At 42.9% G+C, this 15,917-nt stretch overlaps 1 protein-coding gene and 1 long non-coding RNA gene across 2 annotated transcripts in view; one reads left to right on the forward strand and one right to left on the reverse strand.

Moving 5' to 3' along the window:
• LOC126263679 (visual pigment-like receptor peropsin) overlaps nucleotides 1-15,917 on the reverse strand; it is a 152,978-nt gene that overhangs the window by 42,919 nt on the left and 94,142 nt on the right. The window contains exon 5 of the mRNA XM_049960801.1: nucleotides 9,553-9,669. Coding sequence (XP_049816758.1) covers nucleotides 9,553-9,669 — 117 coding nt within the window. The remainder of the gene's footprint in view (nucleotides 1-9,552; nucleotides 9,670-15,917) is intronic.
• Nucleotides 9,527-15,917, forward strand: part of LOC126263680 (uncharacterized) — a 164,037-nt gene continuing 157,646 nt past the window's right edge. The window contains exon 1 of the long non-coding RNA XR_007546888.1: nucleotides 9,527-9,686. This is a non-coding gene — a long non-coding RNA (uncharacterized LOC126263680). The remainder of the gene's footprint in view (nucleotides 9,687-15,917) is intronic.

The raw sequence follows: 15,917 nt of genomic DNA on the forward strand, positions 1-15,917 counted from the left end.
CGCCTCAGAACGTGTCCTACCAACCGGTCCCTTCTTCTAGTCAAGTTGTGCCACGAACTTCTCTTCTCCCCAATCCTATTCAATACCTCCTCATTAGTTATGTGGTCTACCCATCTAATCTTCAGCATTCTTCTGTAGCACCACATTTCGAAAGCTTCTATTCTCTTCTTGTCTAAACTCTTGGCCGGCCGGAGTGGCCGAGCGGTTCTAGGAGCTACAGTCTGGAACCGCGCGACCGCTACGGTCGCAGGTTCGAATCCTGCCTCGGGCATGGATGTGTGTGATGTCCTTAGGTTAGTTCAGTTTAAGTAGTTCCAAGTTCTAGGGGACTGATGACCACAGCAGTTAAGTCCCATAGTGCTCAGAGCCATTTGAACCATTTTCTAAACTATTTATCGTCCATGTTTCACTTCCATGCATGGCTACACTCCATACAGATACTTCCAGAAACGACTTCCTGACTCTTAAATCTATACTCGATGTTAACAATTTTCTCTTCTTCAGAAAGGCTTTCCTTGCCATTGCCAGTCCAAATTTTATATCTTCTCTATTTCGACCATCATCAGTTATTTTGCTCCCCAAATAGCAAAACTCCTTTACTACTTTAAGTGTCTCATTTCCTAATCTAATTCCCTCAGCATCACCCGACTTAATTCGACTACATTCCATTATCCCCGTTTTGCTTTTGTTGATGTTGATCTTATATCCTCCCTTCAAGACACTATCGATTCTGTTCAACTGCTCTTCCAAGTCCTTTGCTGTCTCTGACAGAATTACGTCATCGGCGAACCTCAAAGTTTTTATTTCTTCTCCATGGATTTTAATTCCTACTCCGAATTTTTCTTTGGTTGCCTTCACTGCTTGCTCAATATACAGATTAAATAACATTGGGGTGAGGCTACAACCCTGTCTCACTCCCTTCCCAACCACTGCTTCCCTTTCATGCCCCTCGACTCTTATAACTGCCATCTGGTTTCTGTACAAATTGTAAATAGCCTTTCGCTCCCTGTATTTTACCCCTGCCACCTTCAGAATGGCAGAGTGGTTCCAAAAACGCATCAAGGTGTCGTGGTACGTCTCACTGGCGACTGTGAAACAAGACTGTTGGCCTTTAAAGTTGCGTTAACGTGAAGTCAACACACAAAAAAAGTTGAATTGACAGGGATCTTAGGAATATATCGTAAAGGTTACAGCCATTTGCTGTATATAGCCGACTTGGAATCCGCAGCTCAGCCTTGCTACACAAAAATCATGTTTTTGGGGTGTTTTCCGATAACGGACAAAATTTTTTGAAAACGGGAACATGGTACTTCTGGAAAAATACTATAGAAGATATTGTTAATATTTGAGCAATTTTCTGAGATTATTTGTTAGTTAGATTTCGCCTCATACCGGAGTTTACGTGCGTATCTTACGAGCGTATTTTACGTGTAGAAGTAGGGTAATTTTGAACCTCTTTACCTCGGAAACGGAAAAAAAGATATCAAGAAAATTTTGAAGACTGTTAGATATCGGTACCTTAGGTATATACCGTAAAAATTTCGTCCTTTTGCTGTGCAGAGCCGTCTTCAAACCCGCGACTCGGTTTTGGTAGCCAAAAACCATGTTTTTTTTGGGGGGCGGGGGTGTTTCTCGATTATAACGGATAATAGCTGGGTTACTGAGCGCCTGTATCTCGGAAACGGATAAAGATATGAAGAAAATTTCAAAAGTTGTTGGAGATCGTAATCTTAGGAATATATCGTTAAAAAATTTAGCCATCTGCTGTGTGTAGCCGTCTTGGAATCCGTGGCTCGGTTTTGGTACAAAAAAATAGCAAAATAGTTTTTTTCGGGTTTACGAAGGAACTGCCCGCTGCAGAAAACATGAAGTGTAAACGGTTTACGAACTTTTCAGGGCACGGTGTGTCGCGGAGCACGGGAGAGACCCTGTGGCGGTTAAGTTCTTCCGAGCACTTCTCGCCTATGAGTCTACTTAATCTTTTGTTTCATCTATTTTATTTTACAATTCTTATACTATTATGTTATCTCCTCAAGCTTGTTCTTCTGCATTTTATTATTTCTAATCCAAAATCACATATTCTCACTTAACCATTTCCTTTTTAATAATTTTAAAATTTGACCCATTTGTGTTTCAATTCATTACATTTTATTACTGTAATAACTTATTCACCTTATCAGCCAACTATATTACCTACAGCACCTGTTTATTTTATTGACTTTTGTATTACTGTGTAATTTACGATAATTGTGTAGGCATAAGCGACATCTAACGAGCTTACAAACATATTTTGTGGCTACTGTACCGCAGTTCTTTATGAACAGCAGTGTTGTTAACAAGCTGACTGCACTACCACTGTGGACTAGTTTATACTATATTTCAAATAATTATGTTCTACAATCCTAAGCTGATTATATGTGTATTTTTTATGGTTTCACTATGACTTCGTTATATTAAAACATGTTCTAAAACAGATATGCCCGTCATATTTTATGCGCTTGTTTCCACATGCATGTAAGAAGAACTTTCCTTATCGCAAATTTCATCGGTTTAAGATGCAGATTGTCTACTAGCTGTATTTGGTTTACCCGTGTTTTGCTGCATATCTGAGAATGGTCATCGCTGATCGAAACTGGTGGTCTAAGGACAAACGCTTTATGAGCATAGATAGAAATAAAAGAAATTTACTCTACCTTATGTCTGTTTGGTTTTAATGTTTAGAAACATCCGTTTGATGACCAGTCTTCTGCCCTTTTACTTTATTCGCTTATCGATCTTTGGAGCCACTTCTGAGCAGGCACCACAAAACACTTTAAACACGTTTACATTGGTAGACAAAACAATACCGTAATGCAAGAAACAAAGAATGGGGTCATTCTTACGAACAAAGTGACTGCTCAACCCGACAGCAGCGAACAATGACACGTCGCAAGCTTAACGTGTGTTCTGTCCTGCGTCGCAGAAGGGATGACTTACTGCTTCTTTCAGTCTCATGCTAGACTTTCCTCGTTTCTTCATAGTGTAGCAGGAATATCAATACACACAAGTCACTCCCAACCAGTTTCCCTTACGATCTACCAGTGGAAACTATATCAGTGAGCAAAAACTGGAGCCAAAAACTCAATTTCCACCTAAAAATGACTAAACTGATATTTCTCCTTACCCCTTCAGTTTAAAGCGACTGTCGTCATCAAACAAACGGTGAATTTATTTAGCATATGGATGCAAAACTAAAAATTACTATTTACAATTACCTCATGTTACAAACTAATAGGGACTGATGGCCCTGTAATTTGGTCCCTTTCTATCCAAGCCATCCAACCAACCAACCAACAAGCTACTATCTAGGACGCAAATGTAGTCTATAGATATATCTGTCATCAACAGAAATGTTGTTGAATCGCCAGGGAAGCCTGTCAGACAACATCTTGAACTAAATGGTGAACAGCCTACTTTTCAACGCCACCGTCACAGCTTGGAGAAGTTATTTCTTCCACCGGTGCGGAGAATTGACACTCCTGCGAAAGATGGCTCTTATTCAATTGAGAACCGACCAGATCTTGCGTGGCAATTCAAGGACAGGTGACGTGGTCACAGCATCTTAAATGGTTCTGTCGTAGCAGTACCTGTCATGTGTTTCTCCAGTAGTAATTATTATTAAAGCCATTGCGAAATAACATCGTCGCAGCTTCCAGGAGGGGGGACGACTGCAAAATCTTCCTTTACTGGTGGCTGGAAAGTCTACATGAGCTAGGAGGTGAGAATTTTTCTGTGGTTTACTGTACTCCCGTACAAGTGCACTTTGATGCTACACAGATAGGGATGGTGTGTGCTAAGTGTAGGTAGCCAGAATGTAGGTGTAGAACTGATGTACCAGCTACACTCTGAGGAGACAAAAGTCATGTGATACCTCCTAATATCGAGTCGGACCTCCATTTTCCTGGTGTAGTGCAGCAGCTCGTCATGACATGGACTCAACAAGTCGTTGGAAGTCCCCTGCAGAAACACTGAGCCACGCCGCCTCTACAGCCACTCATAATATTGTGAAAGAATTGTCAGTGCAGGATTTTGTGAACGAACTTACCTCTCGATTATGTCTCATAAATGTTTGATGGGATTCATGTCGGGCCAACTGGCTGGCCAAATCATTCGCTCGAATTGTCCAAAATGTTCTCAAAACCCATCGCGAACAACTGTGGATGGGGGGCATGGCGCATTCTCATCCATAAAAATTCCATCATTGTTTGGGGACACGAAGTCCATGAATGGCTGCAAGTAGTCGAACATAGACATTTCCAGTCATTGATCGTTCAATTAGACAAGATGACCCAGTTCATTCCATGTAAAAATTGTGCCGATTTTCGGCACGATTGTGTTTCGGCCGCGAGTGTTAAAGTCGATATTGGCCTCGCCAGAGATACTGAGGCGCCGAGTTGGCGGCGAGTGGCTCTCTGGCGACGAGGAGAGGAGGGTTGGAGAGTACCGAGCGAGAAGGACAGAACGGCAGAGTGTTGGGGTCCTTATGGTCCAACCAAACCGAGGCGCTTGGGAATTCAACGCTGTTGTGGAACGATAAGCCGGGGGTGTGCAATTGTATGGGCGGAATTTAGGGCGAGCTGCGGCCGATGTCGTTTGTGGGTGTGTTGCCACAGCAGATAAACAAGACAGCGAGGGTCCAACCTGAACATGCTGTGCTGTATAGCATGTTCGCCCACAATAAGGATGTCATGATATTGGAGAAGAAACCGTGGAATACGGTAGGTGTATTGGCTCTGAGTACCATGGGACTTAACTTCTGAGGTCATCAGTCCCCTTGAAATTAGAACTATTTAAACCTAACTAACCTAAGGACATCACACACATCCATGCCCGAGGCAGGATTCGAACCTGCGACCGGTCACGTGGTTCCAGACTGTAGCGCCTAGAAGAGCTCGGCCACCCCGGCTGGCGTACGTGTATTAACCTTCAGTGACTTCTGCGGTGTTAGTTTACTTAATGTGTGAAGATTGAGCAGTAACTGTCACTCTTCAATGGAGTTTACGATTGTGTAAAAGTGTGGCCAGTGCCGGATGGACGTTGTCATAAAGTTATTATATTTCTTATTTGTGAACATAATTTTCTGTTATCAGGATTTCTCATTGGACAGATTTGAAACTGTCAGTTCTCCGCTGTAGTTCAACGGGTAATACATACTGGAATTTGACAAATATGCTAACTGTGAGTTTCGACGTTTTTATATCTGCATGTAAAATGAAAGTGAGTTTTGAAGTTTGTAACGTATCTTTCCGCCATTACGATTCTGTAAGTTTTTATTTGGAAGTGATGTTGTTTGCTATTGTTATTGGTTGAGAATTTATTACCCGATTAATCAAAAGAACAGTTATTTAACCAGCCTTTCTATGAAGTGTTTTCAGATTTGTTTTTCAGTGAACTCTTATTAATAAATTACGTGAATCAGTAATGTTGTGTAAGCAGTTAATGAAGGCACCCATCTGCATTAGCCAATCAACCATGGCCAGTTGGGAACGGGCATTGATGTAATATTAGGGGACTACAGGCTATTTGTTAAGCTGTGGCAACGCTAGTCCTGTTGTTTGTTGCTCTTGTTGAAGTGTCTATAGATCAATTCTTTTATCTTGGCGGTTCGCGCATACCCGCCCAGACGCGGGAGATTGCTGTGCTGCCAGTTGTGAGCGCCAAGAGAAGCAGCGCCGTAGTATAGTTCACAAACTTACGTTTAGGGGGGAGCGCGCAGTTTATGAAGTAAAGCCACCACGGCCGCATTAACCCTTTCGGTGCTACAGAGACGTGCTCCCCACATTCCGCGATGTGCGCGATTTTGTCATTATTGCACTGCCCGCCTGTGCAGACACATGGTGTTTCGACTGCTTTGACACAATTTATCATTCGATTTCACAAAAACTATTTGGCCCAAAAATTTGATTTTTACTCATCTTCTTGACGGATACCTTCCCCCCATAAATGACTTAATTTTGTTTCGATGTTCAACGCAGTTATTGTGCAGCATTAGATGTAGTAAACCATTGCACGAAATTTTGAAGAGTTTGCAGAGATATACTTTCTGTATGGTCGATTTTAGTTGCCACTACAAATTTCAAAAAATTACATTCAAACGAATAAAATTCATGAAGTAAGCACCTTGAAATTGTTTTTAAATAAAGAAAATATTAAGCACCGATCAAGGTTTGAACTCAGAACCTTCCACTTAGCAGCCGTACACTTTAACCATTACACTAACGCAGCTCGTCATTCAATACATCTGACGGAGGACTTTAAAATCTCACGCAAAATACCGACAAACAGTGTTGGTATGCCTGTGAATTACTCTCGAGTTTTACACGGTTCCCTCTAGGTAGCAGCAGTGCGCATCCACTTCAGTTCTATAGTTCAATTCTTTTATCTTGGCGTTTCGCGCATGCCCGCCCAGACGCGGGAGATTGCTGCGTTGCCAGTTGTACGCGCCAAGAGAAGCAGCGCCATAGTATAGTTCGCAAACTCACGTTTAGGGGGGAGCGCACAGTTTACGAAGTAAAGCCACCACGGCCGCATTAACCCTTTCGCTGCTACAGAGACGTGCTCCCCGCATTCCGCGATGTGCGCGATTTTGTCATTATTGCACTGCCCGCCTGTGCAGACACATGGTGTTTCGACTGCTTTGACACAATTTATCATTCGATTTCACAAAAACTATTTGGCCCAAAAATTTGATTTTTACTCATCTTCTTGACGGATACCTTCCCCCCATAAATGACTTAATTTTGTTTCGATGTTCAACGCAGTTATTGTGCAGCATTAGATGTAGTAAACCATTGCACGAAATTTTGAAGAGTTTACAGAGGTAAAAGTCTATAGCTTATACTTTCCGTATGGTCGATTTTAGTTGCCACTAGAAATTTCAAAAAATTACATTCAAACGAATAAAATTCATGAAGTAAGACACTTAGATATTGTTTTTAAATAACGAAAATATTAAGCACCGATTAAGGATTGAACTATAGCAGCCATACACTTTAACCATTACGCTAACGCAGTTCATCATTCAATACATCTCCCGGAAGTCTTTAAACTATCACGCGAAATACCGACAAACATTGTTGGTATGATTATGAATTATTCACGTTTCGTCGAAGTACAATAGGAAATAATCAATTACCGCTGTTCCTTATTGCGAAAAAGCGGTTAGTGAGAACGATACAAACACCTTTCCTTGCTATCGCCTGAATTAGGAGGCTTATTGCTTGTTTGGTTTAATTAATTAATAGAATATGAAGCAACTGGTATAAAGAATGTTTTATCCAAACTTTCTGTAAAAGAAAGTCTGCTATCAAGACATTGGTTTCGTTCAATTACTTTATTTATGACTGAACGTTTCTAAAACTGAAGACACTTGTCTGTGCTCTGCACTGCAGTCGAGCTCTGGCAACGTCGCTCTCTGTTCATTGGCTGACTGTGTTTTGTGACGTCAGATGCGCAGAACGAACCTAAACTCGGCCGCCGTCATAAATGACGCGCACTTTAGTCGCCGCTAAATTAAACGATAATTCCGCACTACATGGCGCATACGTTTATGCAGCGATCACCAGCTTGGACAGTGCCTTGTTGACAACTTTGATCCATGTCTTCATGGGGTCTGCACCACACAGTCGAACCCTACCATCAGCTCTTTCCAGCTGAAATCGGGACTCATCTGACCAGGGAACGGTCTTCCAGTCGTCTATGGTCCAACCGCTATGGTCACTTGCCGAGGAAGGACGGCTCAGGCGATGTGGTGCTGTTAGCAAAGGCACTCGCGTCGGTCGTCTGCTGCTATAGCCCATTACAGCCAAATTTCGTCGCAGTGTCCCAACGGACACGTTCGTCGTACGTCCTGTATGGATATCTACCGTTATTACACGCAGTGTTGCTGGTCTGTTAGCGTTGACAACTCTACGCAAACGACGCTGCTCTCGCTCTTTAAGCGAAGGCTCTCGTCCACTGCGTTGTCCGTGGTGAGAGGTTATGCCTGAAATGTGGATCTCGGAATAATGAATTCCCTAACGATATCCGAAATGGTTCAAATGGCTCTAAGCACTATGGAACTTCTGAGGTCATCAGTTCCATAGACTTACAACTACATAAACCTAACTAACCTAAGGACTTCACACACACATCCATGCCCGAGGCAGGATTCGAACCTGAGACCGTAGCAGCAGCGTGGTCCTGGACTGAAGCGCCCAGAACCGCTCGGCCACAGCGGCCGGCACGATATCCGATGGAATGTCTCATGCATCTATCTCTAACCACTATTTCGCGTTCAAAGTGCTTTAACTCCCGTCGTGCGGCTGTAATAACGTCGGAAACCTATTCACACAAATCACATGAGTACAAATGACAGCTCTACCAATACACTGCCTTCTTATACCTTTTGTACGCGATGCTACAGCCACTTTTATGTGTACATATCGCTATCGCATGACTTTTGTCAGCTCAATGTAAGATACATGGTACAATTGAGCTGACTTGAGTAAATACTGTTGGTCGAAGCTGGGGAACAACATTCCACAACACGTTTAATCTTGAAACTTCCTGACTGATTGAAGCTGTGTGCCTATCGCGGGCAAGTGCTCTACCAACTGAGCTACCCAAGCACGACTCACGATCCGTCCTCACAGCTTCAGTTCTGCCAGTACCTCATCTCCTTCCTTCCAAACTTCACAGAAGCTCTTCTGCGAACCTTGCAGAACTAGCACTCCTGGAAGAAAGGATACTGTGGAGACATGGCTTAGCCACAGCCTGGAGGATGTTTACAGAATGAACATAGAATGAATATCTCATTCTATGTTTAACCTTTTAATTTCCATGCGCATGTCCCCTAGCTGGTGCTAAACAAGCAACAAGCTACTGGCAACCAGACAATCCTCGAGAGCTCCTGGTAGATATTACAACAAACAGTGAAATTAACTTGGCTGTAGCTGTTGTAGGTTTACAGTATCCGATACCGAATACAGCGCCCTGTTCTGAAAGGTAAATACGTCGAATAGTAAGTGTACTTAGAACCTAAATAATGCAGCCCTGCCACACCACGGACGTTCTACTATACCGTCGTGTGACTGGTGCAAGCGAACGCCGCATTCCGGCTGAAATAAACACCAGCGTCAGATGCTTCGTAAGCAAGGAACTGCGCCGGTAATTTCTAGGAAGCAGGCACGTACGGGAGGCCAGTGTCGGTTTACTAATCTTAGTAGCAGAAGCGGGAACGAGCGTGACACAGACGAGGCAAAAGTGAGGAGCAACTGGTGCGTTTCAGAAGTGGCAGAAACCCGACGCCGCGGCGAAGATAACCTCAGCTTATTGGCCCCGGAGCGTCGTGTATAAGTCAAAACATCCGCACGTATATAACGCAGATGTCGCGCGGCTGCCGGCGCAGATTAAAAACGGTCCGAGAGTGTAGGGCGCGCAGCCAAGGGGTTGGAGGGGAGGAGAGGCGGTGTGCGCGAGCGAATAGACAGAGTGCGTAGTGAAGTGGAGTGGAGCAGGGCAGCAGCTACTCACGCTAGAGCGGCGGGCAGCAGGTCTGCCAGCAACAGCGACGGCAGGCTGTAGCGAAGGCGGTCTCCGGACGGCGACCAGCCCACGTCGCAGGAAATGGCTGTTGCGTCGCACTCGTACCTGTAGCACAACACACGGTACTCTCCACACACTCTCTCGTACTTTACTACTTCGCTTCAAAATTAAATTTAAGCATAATATTTGATCTCCACAACTGACAATGGAAACTCACCATCGCACCCCCCAAAGACTTAGTGGTAGTATGACCCAGTGGATAGCCCGTCAAAAAATGATCACAGATCAAACATGAAAGCAGGAAGAGTGTGTGCTAAATTGTGAAAAAAGGAGCAAAATAGAAACAGGGAACAGTCCAAGTGTAACATCACCTTAGAAAAATTAAGAATGACAATGCTGGTAAACCTCTTACGTTATTTGATTTTCAAACAGCTGAGCAAAACTGAACGTACTCAGACATTTCACTCTTTACTTATTCTGACCAACAGTAAACTGACACACAAGATTATTTTTTTGCGCAACGCAATCTGACTTTCGATAATCCCTACAAAAGAATGGCCCTGACTAACAATAACTTATACCGTTCATGACTCACTTACCTCACAAAAATCTTCATTACTCGAACTACTGCAATACAGCTTGCACCAATACTGCCAGCTAAATAAAAGATTCTAACTACTGAAGGCACTAACTACTGATAGGCATAGTTAGCAAATGAAAGATTTTGATGGAGAACAAACAATGTATTTACCTTCATAGTGTTCAAAAGTCATAATACATATATCAGTTCATGACATCCGGTCTTACAAATTTCCGCCGGCCCGTGTGGCCGTGCGGTTCTAGGCGCTACAGTCTGGAACCGCGAGACCGCTACGGTCGCAGGTTCGAATCCTGCCTCGGGCATGGGTGTGTGTGAAGTCATTAGGTTAGTTAGGTTTAAGTAGTTCTAAGTTCTAGGGGACTGATAACCTCAGAAGTTAAGTCCCATAGTGCTCAGAGCCATTTTTTTTACAAATTTCCTTTTTCTGACGGACACACGTCCAGATCGTCCGCTCTCAAAACTTTTGTCATCTCTCTCCCCACATCCACCACTGCTGGCGGCTCACCTCCAACTGCGCAACGCTACGCGCTATTCACATCCAACTGCCCAACACTACAATAGCGAATATTCCAACAATGCCAACCAGCCAAAGATTGCACACAGCACAGTCAGTGATTTTCATACAGAGCGCTACGTGGTGTAATCACCATAAAAACCTAAACAGCCTACTTACACAAGCTCAAGATGTGCAACATCGAACGCATTTATAGAGCCACGGCGTCGTGGTTATGTGATCACGGGGTAGGGGAAGGGGTAGAAACGTCTTCAAATCGCCCTCGTTCCGTTTTTTTCACAAAATTACAAACTTTCTGTCCGGTTAGTGATATGTCTGTCCTCCTTCTGTAGTCTTGGCAATTGTCATAGTATAAATGGTTCAAATGGCTCTGAGCACTATGGGACTTAACAGCTGTCATCAGTCCCCTAGAACTTAGAACTACTTAAACCTAACTAACCTAAGGACATCACGCTCATCCATGCCCGATGGAGGATTCGAACCTGCGACCGTAGCGGTCGTGCGGTTCCAGACTGAAGCGCCTAGAACCATTCGTCCACACCGGCCGGTCTACTATAAATGGGTTATATAAAATGAGTCATGTCGTAAGAATATATTCCCGTCGTAAGTAAATGTGATGATTAGTGAGAGCAGGCGACGAGAGGTCGCATAGATTTCTCACAGAAACGAAAACAACAAATAAGCAGATGTAAACTCTGTTACAACAAAGGAATTTAAGAGTTGAAATTTCCAAAACGGAAAGCAAGAGTCATACATAACATGTGGTACTTGTGTAGAACAAATAGGAGGTTCGTCTGGAGGTCCTTGCATTACAACTCTCTGTTGCAAATAGACGTTACACCACGACAAAGACACAGATATCGATACAGCGATGAGACACGTCAGTGATCGGACGGCCAGTTCAGAATTTTGCGAAAAAAAGGGGTCCGAGGGAGATTTGAGCACCCATCTCCCCCTACACAGTCCAACACTGTGACCACATAACCACGGCGTCGAGGCTGTTCAAATTAGCTCGATGTTGCACGTCCTGAGCCTGGATGGTTCACTGTTTCTATTTTGCTTCTTTTTTCACAGTTCAGTACACCTTCTTCCTGTTTTCATGCTTGATCTGTGTTCATTTTTTGCCGGGCTATCCACGGGGTCATCTTACCACTAAATCAGAGGGGAATGCGATGGGGACTTTCCCTTGGGAGGAACGTATTTATAGAACAAAAAAAGTCCGCTTCAGTTACCAGTAATTTCTTAATTTATTGCACGATCAGTTTCGAAGCATAAAGCTTTATCTTCAGGTGCCACCACCGACTTGGGATGGGGAAAACCGACCGGCTGAAACGGAGTGTGTGTCTGTATGTGTGTGTGTTTTTGGAGCTTACAGGCGCTCAACGCTGAGGTTATCAGCTCTCTTACACATATTAAAAGAAACGAATCTAGGTAAAACGACTAGAATTATTGTCACGAGGAGGAAATCTATGAAATGACACTCATTCACTCACTCTCACTTCATACGTTTTAACGCACACGATCACTCCATCTCTGAGGCCTTAACACAACGGAGAAGGGTGAAAGGTGCTATAGACGGGATTAAAACAGAAATAAAACCACAGAAGATGTAAAACAAAAGTACAGTGAAATGTGACTGGCTGACCATTTACAAAAAACCTGGGTGGGCCGGCCACCCTGTTGACACATTAAGGCCATATCCCTAAAACGTAAACAAACTGGACGGATCGCAAAACCTTGAAACTCTAACAACATTTGTTTCAATGTCACCAAAAATAGAAACAGATCTACCGCTGCCCTCTCGTCCGAAAATAAAATACACTTTAGTACAACGTGGTGCACAGTGATCTGTACACCAAGGTTAAAACCGATATCGTTATTTAAGTTCTGAATAACTGATATTTTTCGGTACTTGTTTGGTTTCGGTTATAGGATGTGTATGTCATTTTTTTCTAATAAGCGAGTAAATAAACCGAAAGATCAATTGGCCATAGTAGAAATACTAAAATTTTTCGTTTTCCACAGACCCTTTTTGAAAAAGCAGTAATATTTATTCGTAAAATCTGCATTGGTTTCAAATATTGCGGTATTCTAGAAAGTTGGAAAAGCGATCAGTGTTATCTTCATAACAATGCCGACAGAAACGAGTGTCAGAAACATGGCGTAAGAATTGGTACAGCATCACTGAGACGATAATGTCCGTGTTGCCGTTGTGTCACAGCTTAAGTTAAGCGTGTACAGTGCTGTGTACAAGACTGGCCCCCGTCCGGTCTATACTGTAGTTTCTTGCTGTAGTGGCTGCACATATGTTGTAACAGAATGACACCAACCCTAGCCTGGAAATATTTTTGCGAAGTGACGCAGCAATGAAGTATAATGCTTCATTTGCTTTAAAAAAATTATAGATTTATCTGACATTTCCGTGAAGCAATAAAAGAGGCAGGAAATTATGGTAATAACAATAAATTAAAAACTTTACTACAATTCATTCATAGTTTACGATAAAAATAGAAAGTAGCCGGTGTCAGCACAATATGCCTTTATATGCTTGTAGCCATTGAAAACGGACAAATTAACATAATGAGTAGAGTTCTTGATCCTCAGTTTTCACCCTTTAGCACCGACTATTCGTTAAATGCAAATAGTGCTATGACCCGCGATTACAATACGATTCTTGTGCAGAGTTTAAAAAAATAATGGTGAATTTTTGTCGTATTCACCCATTTAATCACTTTTCGAGAAAATCAGTGTAAGGTGAATGGGCTAAGTTTTCTTTTATTTGCCTATTTAACGTATTGTTTTGATTCCATGTATCTTGACACTGAGAGAGTTAAAATTTTTTCAGTCTTTGTTCGACTTCTGCGTTTACTATAGGAAATAATAGGAATAAAAAAGCGAAAATCGGTTATTTGAGAAACGGTCATTTTTAGCGGTTTCAACAATCAGATTAAACTGGCTTGGAAAAAGAAAACGATATGACCGAAAACTAGTTATTTGAGCGATACGGCCATCCGTGATTTCCTCTCAGAGAGGTCACAGTTCGTACTGATAAACGGTAAATCATCGAGTAGAACAGAAGTGATATCTGGGGTTCCTCAAGGTAGCGTCATAGGCCCTCTGCTGTTCCTGATGTACATAAATTATCTTGGTGATAATGTGAGCAGCCCCCTTAGATTGTTTGCAGATGACGCTGTAACTAACCGTCTAGTAAAATCATCAGACGATCAATTCCAATTACAAAATGATCTAGAGATAATTTCTGTATGGTACAAAAAGTGGCAATTGGCACTAAACAAAGACAAGTGCGAGGTCATCCACATAGCTACTAAAAGAAACCCCGTAAATTTTAGGTTGAAAATGAAATGGCTCTGAGCACTATGGGACTCAACTGCTGTGGTCATTAGTCCCCTAGAACTTAGAACTACTTAAACCTAACTAACCTAAGGACATCACACACACCCATGCCCGAGGCAGGATTCGAACCTGCGACCGTAGCAGCAGCGCAGCTCCGGACTGGAGCGCCTAGAACCGCACGGCCACCGCGGCCGGCAAATTTTAGGTATACGGTAAATCGTGCAAGTCTAAGGGCTGTCAATTCGACTAAATACCTAGGAATTACAATTACGAGCAACTTAAATTGGAAAGACCACATAGATAATATTGTGGGAAAGGCGAAACGGGGCCTGCACTTTGTTGGCAGAACACTTAGGAGATGCGACAAAGCCACAAAGAGACAGCCTACATTAGACTTGTCCGTCCTCTGCTGGGATACTGCTGTGCGGTGTGGGATCCTTACCAGGTAGGATTGGCGGAGGACATTGAAAAAGTGCAAAGAAGGGCAGCTCGTTTCGTGTTATCGTGCAATAGGGATGAGAGTGTCACTGATTGATACGCGAGTTGGGGCGGCAGTCACTGAAACAAAGGCGGTCTTCTTTGCGGAGAGATCTATTTACGAAATTTCAATCACTAACTTTCTCTTCCGAATGCGAAAATATTTTGTTGACAGCCACCTAAGTAGGGTGTAATGATCATCATAATAAAATAAGAGAAATCAGAGCTCGAACGGAAAGATTTATGTGTTCCTTTTTCCCACGCGCTATTCGAGAGTGGAATGGTAGAGAGGTAGTATCAAAATGGTCGATGAACCCTCTGACAGGCACTTAAGTGTGAATTGCAGTGTAACCATGTAGATGTGGATGTAGATATAGATGTAGATGTTGCCTGGTCTCGAGTACACTGACATGGATAATTGAGTACTCCAGAGAATAATGGTACAGGTGAAGATGTCTAGTTTATTAACAAAGCGAACAAGAATAGGGGCTACTAGTGTACAAGTACAATGGGGTTGACATACAAAAATGAAAGGTACAGTTATGAAAAGTAACATAATCACATAATTATGGGAACATAACTGTGTGGAGATCGAGCCAGCCAGTCACTGGGGTTACACCTTCGTCAAACAAGCTCATGGACTGGAACAAAAACGCAAACATTGGGGGAGAGTTCTGGAGAGAAACGAAGTCAATAGAAATGTAAATAAATAACTAACTGATTTCACGTATAGGACTAGCAAACCACAGATGGACAGCACGACACGAAAGTGGCTAGTCCAGCCGGCCCAGAAACCAGAGCCCTCCCCCAAAGCTCGTTTTTGTTCCAGACCCAAGCGTTTGTTTGACGTGGTATGACCTCCACCCCCTTCCCCTCCGACTGCCACGCACTTGTGTTCCGATAATTGAGTACATCACTTCTCACGAGTGTAGCTTTCATTTTGATATGTCGACCCATAGTACGCTAGCAAGCACTATTCTTGTTCGTAGTTGGTGGCACCTGAAGCTGAAGCTTTATGCTTCAAAACCGGTCGCGCAATAAATAAGAAATTACTGGAAACTGAAGCGGATTTTTTATTCTACAGATAAATTATAGCAATCAGCTGCAATGAGTTACACAGCGTGTGCAGATATACGAGGATCGTTCAATAAGTGCTTCGAAGAAAATAGAAAAACAACTTATTCAGTATATTTTTTTTATTTTTCAACGTAATCCCTTTTTATCTCTAAACTCTAGGCACTTTTCCAAGCGTTGCTCCAGTTTGTTTAAGTTGTCAAAGAAGTAGGATTTCGTAAGTTCTGCAAGACAGGTATCTGTCTGGGTGATGACCTCCTCATTGAATGTGAACCGTCGTCCGGCGGAGCCAGAGCCCAGTCCGACGAATAGAGTAGACATTACAATAAATCG

Source organism: Schistocerca nitens, chromosome 6 (genome assembly GCF_023898315.1).
Source record: "Schistocerca nitens isolate TAMUIC-IGC-003100 chromosome 6, iqSchNite1.1, whole genome shotgun sequence".
Classification (NCBI taxonomy): domain Eukaryota; kingdom Metazoa; phylum Arthropoda; class Insecta; order Orthoptera; family Acrididae; genus Schistocerca; species Schistocerca nitens.